Genomic DNA, 14,164 nt, shown 5'->3' on the forward strand with positions numbered 1-14,164 from the left:
TAATTAATTTACTTTACTATCGATAGGATTTATTCACACATAAATTTTATCTACATTAATATTTTTACCTCTACTGGTTTGTGAAAAAATTGACAATCAATATTTAATAAAAACAAAACGTTTTTTGAACAACTTATTCAAAGTTTTCATTTCAAAATTATGACAATAAAATATTTTTCCCAAATTTGTTTGTAAATGTAATTAGATAATTAATATTGATATAAATTATTAATGGCATCCTAATATTGAGATTCATTTTTTATTCATAAAACGCCACGAATGTGATTTTAATATACTTACTCGGCGAAATGTAGGGATGTCTAGTATTGCGTGAATAGAAATACTAGACATCCCTACATTTTTATGGATTTCGGTATCGGTATTCGGTACCTATATGGGATACCAGAAAAAGTGTATATTTATATATTTTTATATGAACTATATTCACCTAATATCAGACTAGATCTGCACATTGTGGATGTCATTCTTCTTTCAGGATGTGGTTTAGTACAGACCCAACGAAGAGGATTATTATTCCGAAAAACTGCTGATGTACCAAGTCAATTTCCATGGGTAGTGCTAGTGAATACGGGAACGAGAGTTGTTCAGGGATCATTGATAAGCGATCAACATATTATTACTGCAGCAGAACCAGTATATGGGTAAAGATATTTTTTTTGCCACTTATATCCAAAATGCCGTATATATAAACAGGTTGAATACATATTATATAGGCTATACGTTCTGACTGGTGAACGAAATTGATACAATTACATATATTGTTTCCTAAAAAATAACTTTAATCTATACCAAAAATAATGCCAGAAGTAGACTGAAAAACCCTACCTGAACTTATTTCAGCTACTAAGCAGCTTGCTTTGTAACCTTTGTTGTGGCTGCAGGCTTATATAAGATAGCAAAATTACAGTTTTAATTACAGTATAATACATGAAATAAAAATACAGTATCATTGTTTCTCTTTCAGGGTTCCCATCACCAATATAACGGTAACATTAGGGGTATACGATCGCTGTCACGGTGACTCGGCGCTGAAGAGCGACGTATCAGCAGTCACCATTAACCCGGGCTACGCCCCCGCTAATTTGGACAGTAATTTGGCACTGATCAAGTTGCGTTATGCAGTCACTTTTAGCGACACTATATCTCCTGTTTGCTTGCCATATTTTGGTATGTGCCATATTTTTATTCAATACTATGCTGCGTCATTATTTAATATATCCAATTTATATGAAAAGTCTTGGATTGAATTCGTCCAATATCAAAAACATCTTAGTATGTGAATTTAATTATTTTTTTTGATACACCGATAAGAAAGTTAATCTGTATGATATGTATGATGGTAAGATCGCTCCATGACACGTTGCAACAAAATGTAGGTGCCTTAAATGTTGTTTGCCAAAACGTCGATAGTTGACGAGATATTTACTGTTTAAGATGTATAATATGTATTTACCAGTTATCCCCTCTGGATGACAGGGGTGAATTACCTTTTCACGACGAAACGTAATGAACTTGAAGTAAAAATAGCTTGTAGGACATAGCCAATCTTTTATATAGATAAAGGCAGACGACGATGCGGATATCAGCTAGTTATTACTAAAGTAGAGAGTTTCTACATAATACGGAATAGTGTCATTCTGTGCTACGATATTCATTTCTACAAGACCAAATAAAGTCCTTAATTTTTTTTTGTTGGTTTTATTAAGAGTATTAAATATATTATATAATTTTTTTTTACAACTGTAATGACAATAGAATAGTAAGCATTGCTTAATTAAAAAAAAGTACAAAAGCCCTGTAAAATTATATTAAATTGTACCCTCGACATATTTGTGCTTAATATTATATTATATATATATATTTTCTATTAGGCTTACAAGAATATGACCAAGTAGATTGGACGGATTCATGGGCATTAAGTTCTGCAAATGCTTCAACTTGTATACCACGTATTAGCACGATCCCAGCTCTGCCGGCCGCAGGCTGTCATTATGGTTCAAATGGAGATTTGGTAACGCAAGACAAATCTTGCTTTGCTCCCCAGGGCTCTGGCAGCATCCTTTGTAATGTAAGTATAATAATATTTATCTGTAAGTTTTATTATGTACATTTTTAATATAATTGGAGTGGCTTGCCTTTATGTATGATTAGCACTATGGACATCATTATAATGTGATACCAGTGATATTACTAATGTATTATATTTCCAGAGAACTAAGCTATTATTATTATTAATTATTATACAGGCGCTAGTAATTATGTTCAGTACATGTCATGTAGCATTATGATGCTTGGAATAGAATACTGTACAAAATGTACCTATGTACTATAGAAAGCCCTTTTCATTCGTTTCAACCATAGATGTATGTTAAACGCAGATCAAAGAGTATTTAAAATAATATTTTTTATTCCTAGATTGACATTGGAGCACCAGTTTTATGGCGGTGGTCAGCAACTTTTCCCTACCGTTTAGTGGGCGTAATATCATCTTCAACCACGTGCGATGACAACAAAGCAGCACTCTATACAAGAGTTATTGATCATATAACTTGGATTAGGGATACTATATCATCAGATTGCAATTGTTTGTAGAGCCACTGGCTTATAGAATTTTGTGTCATTGACCAGTGTATCATTAACTTATTATTATTTATTTAAATTACAATTCTTTTTTACGTTATCATTGGTGTTGGCTTATACGGGTATTAAATAACTTAAAAAGATTTCAAAATTATTCACGTACAAAATTTTTTAAAGGTTAATATAATCTTCATGATAAGGTCGAACCGGTTACATGAGAAAAAATATTATTCATCAGCAAAATGATTCCGTTGATATGGCTATTTTTCTACATTTAGTGGTAGGTACAATTCTTTTTTATAATAATAAGTAATAATTCATTGAGGTACATACCTAATCAATATAATAAGAAAATATGCCATAAACTCTTTATTTTAAATAAAGAGTTTATGGCATATTTTCACATTTCACATTTCACATATAAATAAGTGCAATAAATAAAGCACAGTATTATAATACATATACAATGTTATAGGACTATAAATTACAAGCTTGAGCATATATATTTAATCTGGTAAGTTGATACAAAAACTTGAACAGATAAATATTTTGAACAAAAGTTATTGACATAGATTTATACTTTTTTTATAATTATCGTTACATTCCAGAATCAGCACAGATGTTTTTACTAGAAACTTTTACTTTATGTACATATATGTGGTGTTATAAAAAAAGATATGTGCCATCTGATTTACCTAGATGTAGTAAAAAATCATAACATATTGTCCGTCTGTTGTCATTAGGTTTTAGTTAAAATATCGTACTTTGCCTAATATGTACAAATTAAATAGAAAACCATTATAGTATTAAATTATCAATTGCAGTTCAATAAAGAAGCAATAATATTTAAATAGTATGAATATTAACGTAATGTATGGGAAATGATTTTGAATAAAGTTACTGTTGAATTTTATTTATATATATGTAGTAGGTATTTAAAACAGTTATTTTTTTAAAATAGCTTAACATAGTCAAAAACTAGCAAATGCAGTGTTATTATTCAATATTTGTAAGACACTATTTACATATTAACCGATACTAATACAATTTAGCATATTTATATATATATATATACTATTAAAAACATTGTATATTAATTTGTTTTTTATTAATATATAATATCTATACAAGCCAGCAGACTACCTATTTATTGCTTGGTAAGTACTGGGTCCAGTTGTCTTTTATACCATCCAGAAACCCAATGAAATATACACACAAAACTTAGTCCTATCCCTAAATTCTCTAGATGGCGGTGTGAACTATACTGGTTTTTTATTGTTAATGTTATGCATGGTCGCTAGCCATGCATTACAAGAATTTTTCGACTTGTTCTGTAGGTACTATAATATGCATGTATTTTATATATAAACCTTTCTCTTAAATCACTCTATCTAATACTGACAACTACATTAAAATACTATGCGTAATTTAAAAGATATAAATGAACAGGCAGCGCCGGCGATTTTGTTTAATATTATATAAGGATATATTGTCTCCACGTCTGTTGTTGAGATTTTATTGCGTAAATTTCGTAGATTTAAAATTTAAAGGAAAAATCGCTAAAATGACACGTGTGACGAAACGTAATTATTTCCTAAACATAAATTATGCATGAGTGGGCATCGTATGCCACTTGCAATTTTAATTAAGTGCGTTGATTTATCGCCAAAGCAAATCATTGTATTATGCCGACAATTGAATTCGTCTTTGTCCTTTACGTGATGTTACGTTGATTTTATGGGAAAAGATTCATGGTATCATGAATCAGTTATGGTTTTATATTTGTTTAATTATTAGATTGGTAAGGATAACGTATAACAATGATATAATTAAATCAACTTACGATTTTTATTATTTCTGTAACAATTTTCTTCGTGTTTACAGACTTACTCTCAGAGATTCAACAATTCATGTGGTAATGATTATAGAATATTATATCAACATTTAATATCGTGAAAATACAAATAGGTAGTATGGGTGTAAGAGAGGCAACAGTCTAAATGTGGTATTTATACCAAGTCATCTGATGGGAGCGGCAACGGGAAGTAATGCCTTCTTATATATTAGGAGATGATGAATGGGTTTTTATGATAATAATAGAACAACGGTTCATTTTGATTACTATCAACATTTACATAGTATTTAGGTAACAGAGGTAGTCTCTCCCAAAGAGGTCCACGCGGGTTACTTTTGTCTCATTCATTTCTACTGCCGAATAGCGTGCAACAAACTAACAAAGCTTTGTTACAGTTGGAGGGTTAAATTCATAACGTATTAGTGTTCTAGAATGGCAGAGAAGGAGAGATCTGAGACGTTAAATCATGATCTTTCAGAGCCAGCTTTATTGCCAATCCTGTACCATGAGAAACTGAGCGTCGCCTATAGATATTATGACCGTTATGTACACATATAATGATCAAATACAATGAGTTTCTCCAATAAGCTGGTAGCAGCCAGTATATTGATCCTACATTCCTCCTGTTAACTATGCTGTAATACATTTTTATCCAATAATTAACTGGTTTCAAGTCTATATATTTCTTTTACGTGAAATATTGAGGTAGTGTTCACTAACCTACTAAACTTGTCCTATAAAAAGTTTTATTTATTATAGACGCGAACCATCGTTGGTCATCACCTTTTCATGACTAAACTTCTGCCAGCTATTTGAGCTATTTGATAGATATAGTTTTGTTGTTACTGATAGAGTAGTAATCCATCAGTAAGTGAATTTAAATGTCATTTAAATGGAACGAATAATTCTTGTAATTGTATACTTTGAACAGAATGTGGATTAGCTGGCAAGAATCGTCGTATAGTGGGAGGGACGACGGTCCAGCCACACCAGTATCCATGGCTTGTGTCACTTATGCTCGGACCCAAATTACATTGTGGTGGAGCCATCATAACAGATCTCCACGTGTTAACAGCGGGACATTGCATTACGTTTGGGTAAATACTATAATTATAATACAAAAACGATCTAGAAAATAAAATATTCCTGTAAGCTGCAAATCATGTCACTCTTTTCAAAGATTTTAATATATTGATCAGAAATGAAACAAAAATAGTTCCCAATTATTTAAATTTGCAAACGTTATAAAAAAATATCATAGTAGGAAAGGTCCTCCGAACGATCCCCAGTCCAATTTTAACGGAGATCGAAATTACGACGGCCAAAGTGGAGATTCGAATCCCTAGCGGTGCCCTCAGACTAAAGTCGTATCCGTCAGGCAGGAGTTGGTCTTCAACGGCTTCATAAGTCCTTCCGTGGATTTTGAGTACTATCTGCACTCGCCTCCTATAGTCAGTTGAAGCTGTATAGGATAGCATTAGACCGCATTAGCAGTAACAGCATTAGAGTAAATGAAATGAAATGAAATGAAATGAAATGAAATTTGACTTGAAATTGACTTTCCAAACTAGGAATAATGTGATAGCAATTTCGTTAGACATTTGGCCACTTACATCCTGGTATTTATAACGAGTAGTTTTATATGTTATGCAAATATGTATAAATATAGCTATATTAATGTAATATGACTCCGCGTAGCTACTGTATATAGCACTGAAATTATTACTTGTTGGTTCCGAGGTAACAAAAATTTAGATAATTGACGACCACGGTGTTCTAGCAACTTAACATACCACTTTAACTACAATTTCTCGCATTAATGCTAACATTTGTCATGTTCATGAGTAAGTTCGTAATGATCTGGGAGTTTTCTATGTATATTGTGTATATATTATAAAAAAAAAAGTATTTAAATGTTACTATCAGTTGTCTAGCCTTGAGACTAGATGGCGCTGTGTGATTTCGCAATTATATTGATATAAATAAATACTTCCCGGCAGAATACAAGCACGTAGTACTACTACTACTATAATATATAGGCGAATCGAATCCCTAGCCCAGTAACTGTGGTTAAATGTGAATTTCAAATTTCAGCGTACATTTTCATGACATAACAGTAAATGTAGGAATGCATGATCGTCTAGACAATACTTATACTGTCCTACATGTGATAAATGGAGTGAAACATCCATCTTTTACTTCGAATGCAGTCAGGGATATCAATGACATTGCTATATTAACGCTGGATAAAAGATTGAAGTTTACGGACAAAGTACGACCCATCTGCTTACCAAGAGAAGGTATTTGCTGTTGATTTAACGTAATCTATATGATTTTTATATCATATTAGAACGTTAATTAGGTTGACCGTTCATTCTGTGGTAACGTGGCTTACGTATGTGAGCCAATATACATGAACAGCAGCACGAATGTCACGTCATGATGTGATGCCTGTGCTCCCCCATATACGAAACAATTGCAAGGAAACTATTGCGTAAGATGTAATGTTTGGAAATTCACTACATATAAATATATAGATGGTTATAAGGGCAGAGGAAGGTCGCAAAAGAGATGGATGGACTATCGAAAAGGTGATATGGTAAGAAAGGGAATAAATAACGAGATGACTGCGAAAGGGATGATTGGAAGAGAAAAACATATTACGCCGACCTCAAATAAATGGGATAAGGAAGAAGCAGGTGATGAATGTTTGGAATTTCACTATGCTCCAAAAGCATGAGATACGATGGCAAAACATTCTTTGGTGGCTGAAATAGTTGAAATAGATACATCTATGAAGTACAAAGAATAAGAAGAAATCTCTTCTTCATGAACAAAGTATCTAGTTTTATAAATACAATAAATAAATTCAGTATTATACAAGCAGCCTGTTCTTGTATGACAGCCAATTTCAAGAGTTAGTAGACTAACATAATTTATAATATTCATTATGATAGATGTGAATGAATGGTTGATTTCACATGACATAAAATTATTAATTAATAATTCTTAAAATGTTATTTTATCAAAAGGATACTGTACAAATTTATATGTAATACAGGAACATTATATTTTTTTATTCCAGTAGTTCATGTGTTTATATAAAGAATGGTTATCGTTTTCTATTAGGTGCGTTATCAATTTGTTTTCTTCTATACTCGTATATTAACTAATAATAATTTTAGATATGGAATTTAATGACATACCTCTAACCGTTGCCGGTTGGGGAAAGACAAGACAAGGGGCTCTAACTTCATCTAGATATTTATTAGAAACGAAAGTAAGAACAGTGGAAAGCGAGAAGTGCCGGAAGTCATCTATATACAAAGACAATGTCGTTTCTGATACAATGATGTGTGCATACAGTCTGGGTAAAGATGCATGTCAGGTTTGTGAATAATATTGTTCACATTATTTATAATTAATCTACAGGCACATAGTTACAATGTTGTATCTACCTACTATAGAATAACTTATTGTGTTTATTTTTTTATGTGGAATGCCGATATACAGACAGTTCACGAAATGATGATGATGAAGATGCCTTGTAAATATGAATTAGATCTAAACTATAGTACAATCAGTTTATATTTTAAATATAATATATATTATATAAAATACCAAAGTATCATTCATGAATCATTATGAATTACTAGGTAAAATATAACCGAAAGTAAATATGGAATCATCTTTGTCCTATTTCCATTCTGACTAATATATTAATAGGTACTTACTAAAAACTACAGTAATAATTTGTGCATTGTTAAATACATAATTATATTTTTTTGTTACAAAAAGTTATGACAATTAGTGATTGAAAATGAAAAAAGTGGATTATATTATATAAATTTATGAATGAAAATATTTACTACATTTATAAAATTACAGGGAGATAGTGGGGGACCTCTATTCGCAACTCACAAAAAGACTCAAAACAAAAAATGGTACCAAGTTGGTAAGACTTTTTTAAACTTGAATAGATTATGCTATCAAACAACAATGTATAGATGGCTCACTGCTCTATTTATGGACATTTTATAGATTCCTTTAATTTTAATGAATCTATAGAGTAGACTTGTTAGATATAAATGAGATAAAAAAAAATGCTTACCTGATCTGTTAATTCTTATTCCTATACCAAGTTATGTTTTTCCCTTTAAATTCAGAGGAAAATTGATGAAATGTGAAGAAGATGGTTTTACCGGTTTACAGATGTAAAATAAAATATTCGGCATATTTATCTATCATTAAAAAAAACAACATTTCCAAGATCACATAGAATCACATCAGTTTAAAATTTAAACATGTCTGTTTTAGACTTAATAATGGACCAATTTGGAAAAATCATGCGTAATATAATATAATGGGTTCCTATGCCTGTTTGAATAGGTTTATATGATATACAATTACAGTAGATATGATATAACAAGGAAATAAATATATAGAAAATAAAATATTAATTAATAAAATTTATCATTAATTTTTTTATTTAGGTATTGTGTCATGGGGCATAGATTGTGCGATGCCTGATTATCCAGGTATGATTTTTGTATTAATAACAGAGTGTTTAATTAAATGTATACTTATAACTACTTACATATTTTATTTCCGTTACATACACTAGTACTATTTGATGGATTTATATTATTATGCTTAATTCCGCTACAATTAGCATGTGTACCAAGTCGCGGTTTGGTCGCCGAATAGTCAACACTAGGCTTCCGAGCTGTACCCGAACTCTATTCAACGTCTGATGATGCCTCGTTCAGAGGCGAAACACGTGTCGCGATATGGGTGTAGACTCAATAACGTTCGGAATTTGATCGCCATTAGAGAAGGTCGTAACTGTAGTCAAGTTTCCATACTGAATATTTGTGGTCTCAAGCATGCTTATTGTAGTGGAATTAAACAAAATAATATAAATCCATTAAGTAGTAAAATGGACTTCTGCAAAATAAACACCTAATTCGATTAAATAAATACACTATAGGTCTGTGCGAAGTAAGAACGGGTTGCTAGTATTTCTATATAGCATATAGCATCTATATAGCTCGGATTAGGCCCTTATCAATTTTAATAATATGAGATTGCAATGTGTTCGAATATATAAACCGACCGGTATATATCTCCAGTAACTGGATTCAGCATTATTGTTACAGGATATTGAATACGATTTTGGTCAAACCTTGTATAATTTGAGGTTTCACCCACGTGAAATTTATAGCCTATATGTTACTCTGGTGTATTTGATGTTGTACTCTATTTTCTTTGCAGGTGTCTACACCATAGTACCGAAGTATATTCAGTGGATAAGACAACAGACAAATGATGGCATGTATTGTATTTAATGATGTTACCGCATTCAAATAATGCTGACGTACCTACCCAATTTTTATCAGTACAAAAAGTTATCAGATCCTGTATTTCCTCGAAAACAATGTTTTAACAACACCAAAATGACTTGTATATCATAATACTTATAAGAATCATAATACAAATATTTATTACTTTTCCAATATTCGTTTTATTACTATATACTACACATAAATATATCATCATGTGTATATATATTATATATTATAATATTATTAGTATGTATATATATTTCATGGTGTTTCTTTTAATTAGAAATACATTGTGGTTACATTACATGCTTAATAAATAACGTAATAAACTAGTGCGATAAGAAATTGCAAGTGCGAACAGCTATAAAAATAAATTGAATTTATAATAATATATTGTACCTGTTGCAGGTTTATAATATTAGATACGTATATGAATATTTATAGAATAAAATCTTGATTATGATTTATGATTCTGCAGTATTTAGAACTGATTTATATCAGCATTAGATTAATGAGTAAATGGGAAGTAATATGACACTGAAAATGACTATATCAATGTCCATGACAAAAATTATAACCATTGGTGTGTTAAATTTACAAGGATATTATCGCGTGGATAATTGCACTGCTTGAAATCAGTGTACATAGAACGTAAATAAGCAAAAGGTATCGAAAGAAGGCAACAGTGAGTCGCCCGGTGTTCTTCGGTGTGAATGAATACACTTTAATTATGTTATGTATCCGTTTGGTTAGTTTTTTTGTAGGATTCGTTCAGGTGTGTATCTAAATATTCGAATACGAGTCGATGACGTTGAATTCGAAATGTGATAATAGCAGAATAGGTCTTATGTTTTAGGTGGTGACAACTTTAGAACAGAATGGATGTCGTAAGTATTACCATTTGGATAATCAGTCAGATTTTTTGGTATTCTAATTTAAAAAAAAATGTTGTAGATAAGGTAGGAGCTTGAATAACTAATTACCCAAGTATTTTTATATGTTTGCAATATGGGAGTATATTAGTAGAAATGCGTTAGACAAATATTTTTTTGCAATAATTAGTATAATAGTTATGTAGTTTTAATATATCTCTCAGAATGCGGTAAAGCGTCCGATAAAATAGTGTCTATGCGAATTGTGGGCGGCAGAAGGGCGCAGCCACACTCGTTTCCCTGGGCCGTAGCGATACTCAAGAACAATCGTATGCACTGCGGGGGCTCCATTATGACCAACAGACATGTCCTCAGTGCTGGACATTGTTTTAAATGGTAGGTTTTATATATTCAATTATAACAAAACATTATTTTAAGTAAGTATTTTATAAGTATCTAAGTATTTTATATGAAACCTATTTAAAATATCTAAATATCTACTGATGTTACAACATTCTCTAGTAGGAAAACTAGGAAAGCTATGGCAGCAATGGGAAGATAAGTTATAGTTAATAGTTACGAAACAGAGTTAGCTTATTTGTATTGTACTCGTAGCTTTTTAAAATATAACCTTCAGTAAATAAATAACCATCTATGTTCTATTTCAGTTCTGACGTTTGTAAATGTAACTGCATACCGACTTATTTAGTTTTAAGATAACGATGAAAGATTAAATGGCAAAAAGAAAAAAAAGCATTAGGTCTATGCTTACTCTTACTCTTGGATTGAAATGTTCTCAGAAAAAGTGTGCATGACAAGTGTTAGGTTCAACACAACGTCGACACTATAGATACCTATAGATAATGCTAGATGTATATCACAACGATGTCTGTATCTATCGTTATAAAAATAAATTAAGTCTCAGCTAGGGTATATTGTCTATGATTTTAATACAATACCTAAAACTTAGCCCTATAAAGATACAGAAAACTGTTCCGTACATACACAACAGTTGAATATTTTGGACAATATGCCATTAAATTTGCCAATTATAACATTAATTAATAATTCTTTAATTCTAATGTTCCTAATCTTAGGGATAATTTCCACGTCATGATAGTTCTCATTGGTTTGGATGACATGGATAATTTGAAAAACGTCACTGAGAGAAATATATCAAAAGTGGTAATTCATGAAGATTTCACATCAACAGCGGTGCGGGATGTAAATGATATAGCTATAGCCACGCTTAATTCACCAATCGTATTTGGGGAAACTGTTGTTCCTATCTGCTTACCTGAACCAGGTAGGGGTTTGGGTTTAATACTTACTATATATATATATATATATATATACTTATCCATCTGTATTATGGATCACCAATAAACACAGAGCGTAGAATATAAACATGCAGAGCAGGTGTGTACTGTGCATCAAATTTGTCCTAAAGGTCTGTTAAATTTTTCTCGCCACCCTTCTCGAAAATGGACTTTAAAATTTAAGTTCCTTTATCTGAGCTAATTTTTAGTTGAATTAGATGCCTTCTTTAACATGTAAAGTTATTAGATTAAAAGTTCATTATGATCGCGGAATATTAGATATGTCTATTTTTATTAATTTTACCTTTTTACTCTTTGAAGTCCTATTTTTATTGTGTATTCATTGGTTTTCTTATACAGATGACAATACACTCTATTAATTATAGGTACTATAAGTAATTTATAACAGTTTAGAATGTCATATTAATTTTATTTCATTTTTATGATAAATAGAAGACATTTCTAATTTTATTAGAAGTTTGAAAATATCGTAAGTATCTTTTATTTGTTAAAATGTGTGCAGGCTTAGACTTCGGCGGTTGGACTGGGACTATTGTAGGGTGGGGTCGTGTCGGTGTAGATAAATCATCCTCTAAAGTATTGCTAATGGCTAGTCTCAAGATTCTTACTGACGAAAAATGTATGGAGTCTCAATTAGCGCAACATATCAAGCCTACAATGATGTGTGCTTTTTCCAAAGGAAAGGACGGATGTCAGGTAAAACGGTTATCTTTTACACACTTCTCTTGTATTAATCAAGTGTTAACTATTTGCTCTGGATCAGGCAATTTTATCAACTTTATATACTACATAAAGTTGATAAAATTTCTGCTAATGTTTATTATTTTTACAGGGTGATAGCGGAGGGCCTTTATTAGTGTTTGGGACAGATGGCAGATACATGCAAGCAGGTATTTTTTTAACAATATTTAGTTATATAAGTCGGCATTTACTTTTGATCTATTTATACCACGGGGTTGTCAAAAAGAACACGAAACAAACGAAAAGACGGAGTGTCTTTTCGTTCATTTCGTACTCCACTTAAGTTGTAAAGCGCAAGAAGCTAACTATGCTAAATATGCACTCCTTTGGTACTTCTCATACGACGCCATTCCTAGAGATTAACATTTTATTTGGAATTTTAAATGTTGATATATCTTGGTCTAGATCTGGTAGCAAATAAAGTATTATAGTTTAAAAAATTACTTAAACAGCTTGAGTTGTAAACGGCTTTATACAATCGTACTAGCAGGTGGTAACTCTGTATTCGTACATCATGATTTGCTATAATTTCGGCAATTTTTGTATTGGTCTATCTAATAAGTAGCTTTACAATATAATAATTATGTTGAAATGTAGGCAACCATTTTCTTATGGAGGAACGACTAATATGCTTATACTGTACACAATGCTTGATTTTGTCTTATACCTAGTTATTATTATCTTTCTCTTTTCTTCTCAATCCAGATTTAATATTATCAATATTTCTATTGTTCCTTTATCTATCCATATATTTTAGGTATAGTGTCCTGGGGTATCGGTTGTGCAGATCCCAGGTATCCTGGTACGTATTGTGAAGTCATTAATTTTTTGTATTTTTTTTAAGTAAATGTAATGGCAAACAAGATGACCTACCGAATGGTAAACGGTGACCGTCGGCTATATACACGAACAGCGCTATGATCATGTGGAGCCCGTGATACGAGTTATGCGTTGTCATTCCGGAGAACTAAGATGTTGCCTTATCTCAACCTACAATCGAAACAGCATACAATGAAAGTGCTTCACTGTAATAGGTGAGACTGAGAAGACTCTGTAAAAAGTCGTCTAAGTGTGATCCACACCTAGACGAGTTTTTACAATGTTTAATTCGGTAAAGTTTATTCTACTATCTCATAGGTAATTATTCTTCTCGGATTCTGTACCTACGTTATTTCTCTTTCCAATCCCAAAACATATGTATGTAACTATGTAGGCAATAACGAGAAGTCTTTACTAATTTTCTTTTCCTTTCTCAAGGTGTACTTGACTGGAGACTTAATGTGATGATATCTACATTAAAACAGAGATATGCAAATTATTTTATGTTTTTTTACAGGAGTGTACACAAAAGTTAGTCACTATATTGATTGGATACAGCGACATACATCGGATGGGGATAAATGTCATTAG

The 14,164-nt window shown here is 31.5% G+C and overlaps 2 protein-coding genes across 2 annotated transcripts in view; both read left to right on the plus strand.

Moving 5' to 3' along the window:
- The window catches only part of LOC131847970 (uncharacterized), a 51,509-nt gene extending 41,664 nt beyond the window's left edge, over positions 1-9,845 (plus strand). The window contains exons 28-37 of the mRNA XM_059197700.1: positions 459-662; positions 986-1,188; positions 1,893-2,089; positions 4,486-4,516; positions 5,388-5,553; positions 6,551-6,756; positions 7,642-7,844; positions 8,345-8,411; positions 8,950-8,994; positions 9,731-9,845. Of these exons, the coding sequence (XP_059053683.1) occupies positions 459-662; positions 986-1,188; positions 1,893-2,089; positions 4,486-4,516; positions 5,388-5,553; positions 6,551-6,756; positions 7,642-7,844; positions 8,345-8,411; positions 8,950-8,994; positions 9,731-9,804 (1,396 nt within the window). The 3' untranslated portion in view covers positions 9,805-9,845. The remainder of the gene's footprint in view (positions 1-458; positions 663-985; positions 1,189-1,892; positions 2,090-4,485; positions 4,517-5,387; positions 5,554-6,550; positions 6,757-7,641; positions 7,845-8,344; positions 8,412-8,949; positions 8,995-9,730) is intronic.
- Positions 9,846-10,344: 499 nt separating this feature from the next.
- Positions 10,345-14,164, plus strand: LOC131847971 (trypsin-1-like). The gene is made up of 7 exons (XM_059197701.1): positions 10,345-10,384; positions 10,898-11,069; positions 11,771-11,979; positions 12,516-12,709; positions 12,846-12,903; positions 13,512-13,556; positions 14,091-14,164. Exons 1-7 carry the CDS (start codon positions 10,345-10,347, stop codon positions 14,162-14,164), a joined length of 792 nt encoding a protein of 263 aa, XP_059053684.1.

Source organism: Achroia grisella, unplaced genomic scaffold (genome assembly GCF_030625045.1).
Source record: "Achroia grisella isolate CSIRO2021 unplaced genomic scaffold, CSIRO_AGI_Agris_v1 utg544, whole genome shotgun sequence".
Taxonomy (NCBI): domain Eukaryota; kingdom Metazoa; phylum Arthropoda; class Insecta; order Lepidoptera; family Pyralidae; genus Achroia; species Achroia grisella.